General features: G+C 46.6%; 1 protein-coding gene across 1 annotated transcript; it reads left to right on the top strand.

Moving 5' to 3' along the window:
• The first annotated feature begins 2,661 nt into the window (after nt 1–2,661).
• LOC8039957 lies at nt 2,662–3,415 on the top strand. Its single transcript, XM_002413816.3, has one exon. It carries the CDS (start codon nt 2,719–2,721, stop codon nt 3,046–3,048), a length of 330 nt encoding a protein of 109 aa, XP_002413861.3. The 5' UTR covers nt 2,662–2,718; the 3' UTR covers nt 3,049–3,415.
• The last annotated feature ends 335 nt before the right edge of the window (nt 3,416–3,750 follow it).

Below are 3,750 nucleotides of genomic sequence, written 5' to 3'. Positions count from 1 at the left end.
ACGAAAAACGTGATTCGCAAGCCACATAAAATACCAGCTAAAGAAGTGCCAGCATGAAGCAGTCTCGAGTTGTAACGGTGCGCTCCTGTATTCTTCTATATTTAGTTATTTGTCTGGCGCAAGCGACGTGGCCAACGCTTCTACTTTTATAGTTCCTCGCTACACGGCATACGCAGCACTGTTGTCCCGGGGACTGTGGCTGGTCATTCTGACCTCTCAGTTGATTTGGTCGTACTTGAAGGCATCCGACGGCAGAATAATACTTGAGACCGGACCTTGCACATACTTTGAAATCGCTTGTATCACCCGCCCACTTGAAAACTTCTCGACTTCTTCGATGACGTTGCGTTGAATTACAACAAAATGGTGAGTTGGGCCAGTTGGTTCATAATGGGAAAAGACAAGCGCCGAAAGACTAGGACAAGGTAAGAAGACGACGACACAAGGCGCGTTGAATTACTGCCGGTCTAGAACGACGAGTTTGATCAAAGAAATATTGTAGAATGAATGAGAATGCTAGGCTTATCATCTTTGTTCACGCACTGGTCTAATGACTGATTCACGTGATGCCATTTTGCTTTTGATTTCACAGCGGCGACGTCGGGCACCCCAGCTTCTACAATGCTTTTTTTTTTTTTTGCTTCAAAAGTGACGTCGAGACGGCAAAATCGCAAGTAAAATTGCCCCACGTGAACCAGCCTTTAGCGTTGCCATCTGTACGTCACACCTGAGCTTAAGGTCTATAGCGTCAGGTCGCTACCGGACATCGAATAATTCAAAAATTGCTAGAAAAAATAAAGTAGAAATCGAAAGCTTAGGGGAACGGGAACGCCTGTTTGGGTGCAGCCCAAAACTGTGCTCGCATAGTCCTAATATCGCTGAAAATGCCACAGAGGGTTGTGCCTGAGTATATATAATCCGGCTTCGTGAAGTGAGGTATCACCAAGGCCGAGAAGCTCGCCTCAAATTCGAAATTTAGCGTAATGTCATTGAAGAGCTGTGCACGATGGCATGATATTGGACATATTTAAACGATGCGCTTGGTTTATTTATGTCATGCCAATTTATGGCTTTTGAGTTATATTAATAATCTTAAGGTATCGGTTATCGCTTTTGTTTTTATCTCATCTCCAACTTATCAACCCAAATAACCTTAGCTTGGCGCACTACATCCTTAGTTGCAGCTGCGCCACTAAACTCCAAATCATCCTCATCATCAGCCTCACAAAAATTACAGGAGGACAGATAAGACTGCTTACGGTGTAGGAATGCGAAAGCTTTCGTTCACGCAGCGCATTACTACAAGCAGTGCGCCCCGCTGTCCTCCGCAGAGGACGGCCGAGCCTCTGCGGCCGCGAACGCGCCTCTTCCTGGCGCGCGTGGGCCGCAGCGCCAGGAAGAGCGCTTGTCTGTGGGGTGTCGTTCCTTGGTACTATGACGCGTCGCAGCCAATGAGAATGTATTGCTCGTTTCGCTCGGCTGGAATTCAGCTGCCGTTTTTCGTGGTTACAGACTACGCCGGCTGCGCTCCATGAGACAGTTATTTTTTTCGTATTAATAACCCACCTGCACACATGCTGCCAGGCTGTAAGTATGTAATAGCTTGTTTATATAAGCCTCGCCAGAAAATAAAATATCAAGAATAACCGGATTATGAAAAAAGTGAAAAAAAAAACTGTTTTGTCACTGATATAATTCCGAAACCTATAACCTAGTCAAAGGGACTTGCGCGCAATGGGACATACCAAATTTCATTTATAGCATTCTCAATACATTCGTCGGCAAGGCAGCGCGCGTAAAGAAGTCAAGCGGAAAATGCTGACCCGCTGTGCGCTAGCGTCGCGCAAGCTGACACAGTTGGAAGTAAGAATTAGAGTTTTTTCCCAATGAAGGCAGCTAAGAAGTTCAAATTCAAATTACGTGAGCCGTTAAAAGTCAAAAAGCCAAATGACATCATTTTGTTTCTTTCAAATATAATATGGTAGCGGTCTCAAATGGTTGCCGGCGTGTTCGTAATATGTCCGTCATTTGTCAGATTTCCAGTTATCTTAGCAACCATGTGACTGCCCCACAGCGGTACCGCGTTCATTCGTTAAGAGGCTCCCGCTTTTATCCCGTCACCAGTTCTTTGTTACTTTATTTCTCCAAATCTTATCGCCTTTAATGTGGAAGGTCCAAGTGGAAAATTCCGTGCAAGAAACGATTCTCTATGGACAGTTGCGTTAATGACGAAATGCCAGATTTCGATGTACTTTCTCTACTACTTACATTTTTGGGAGGTGAGGATATAGTCAAGAAATTAATAGCGACCTATCTAAACTACTTGTTTTATGTACACGCATGGTTTACGTCAATACAAGGCTGTATTGACGTAAACCATGCTGTACACTGCTGATAAGCACGCGATGTAGAGGTAGACATCAGCGATATGCTTATCAGCCGTAGACAGATTGACAAAGCGTCGCGATAGCTGGCACAAACGAGAGAGAGCGAAGGTGTCGCAGCAATAACAGTCAACAAAAGAAAGAGTGGGAAAAGAGAGCAGACGCGCAACGGTCGGCCAATGCGGCGACGCACGATAGGAGCTATCGGCGCCACTAAAGCACATGACCTCAGCGGCCAGCAAGGAAAGACTACATAAGCCGGGCCGTGGACCCCGGCACTTCAAACCTCTGTGAGCCAGTTTCGAGTCCCAAACCACATCTCTCCACTGTGACCATGGCGTTTATGATTCCTGCCGTTCGGAACGAGTACGACATCTACCTCAGCCGCAGTCCTCGGAGTTCGGGATCGCCTCCGCCATTTGGTTGGACTGCCAGCAGTGTCGAGGACTACCTCCGGAACCTGAGAGCCTCCCCGGCGGTCTGCCACAATAACAACACCATCAGCCAGAACAACATGAACAACTCCTCGAACAGCAAGGAACAACGACCCGGATCTGCGCCTCGGCGAAAGACCAGCAGGGATATGTCTCACATCCAAGGCAAGCTGGACCACTCGGAGTTGATGCAGAAGCTGAAGAGGTGCAACGAGAGCCATCCTTCGTAGCGGCGCTGGTGCCACCAGCGTTTCTCAGAGTCCTCGCGACTCGTTTCTTCGGCGCCGCGAATGCCTCTGAAAAAGGACGCGGATTGATGCTGAAAAGCTCGAATGTCAACAAGGCTTTCCCGATGGCCTGTCATGACGTCTACGAGACTGTGTGGGAGCTGGAATCCTGGGCCAATTGACAGCTGTCTTGGAGCAAGTGGACTACGATACCATCATTCACTTGCTTGTTCCTCATATGTAACCCTGCAGGAGGCGGCGCTGTCAATGGTGACAACCCGCAAGCCTTTACTCTGTCGAACGATCTGCATCTGGACGACACTATGAAAAATTGGACCAGAATAAAAGGCAAATAATGATATTTTTCTTTTGTGGATGGTTGAATTTCTTGCTTCGTCAGAAAGCGGTACACAGTTTAATGGCAAATATTCTGTCATTTTTTATCTCTAGATAGCAAGTTGTGGTCGCGATGTACAGTCTCCCTGAACACGGAAGACCCATTCGACAGGGCAGTTTATGCAGGGGTTCTAAACACAATTTGGCTAGTAAGACTTCATTACTAAAAAAAAAAAACGGTACAATTTTTTTATTTATTTTTTAATTCCCAGCAATATGGGCCTGTCGAAAAAAAAAATTCAGCACAGCCGCCTAAAACTGCATCATCAATTGGGCCTTTCATGATGATGGAGATGGTATGCGACGCTA

The sequence above is a fragment of the Ixodes scapularis genome, unplaced genomic scaffold (genome assembly GCF_016920785.2).
Source record: "Ixodes scapularis isolate PalLabHiFi unplaced genomic scaffold, ASM1692078v2 PGA_scaffold0__279_contigs__length_252992795, whole genome shotgun sequence".
In the NCBI taxonomy this organism is placed as follows: domain Eukaryota; kingdom Metazoa; phylum Arthropoda; class Arachnida; order Ixodida; family Ixodidae; genus Ixodes; species Ixodes scapularis.
This window is presented reverse-complemented; position numbering and strand designations above follow the sequence as displayed.

Excerpts from the sequence above, each read along its gene's own strand:
- LOC8039957 (XM_002413816.3), top strand. The coding sequence starts at position 2,719 with ATGGCGTTTATGATTCCTGCCGTTCGGAACGAGTACGACATCTACCTC.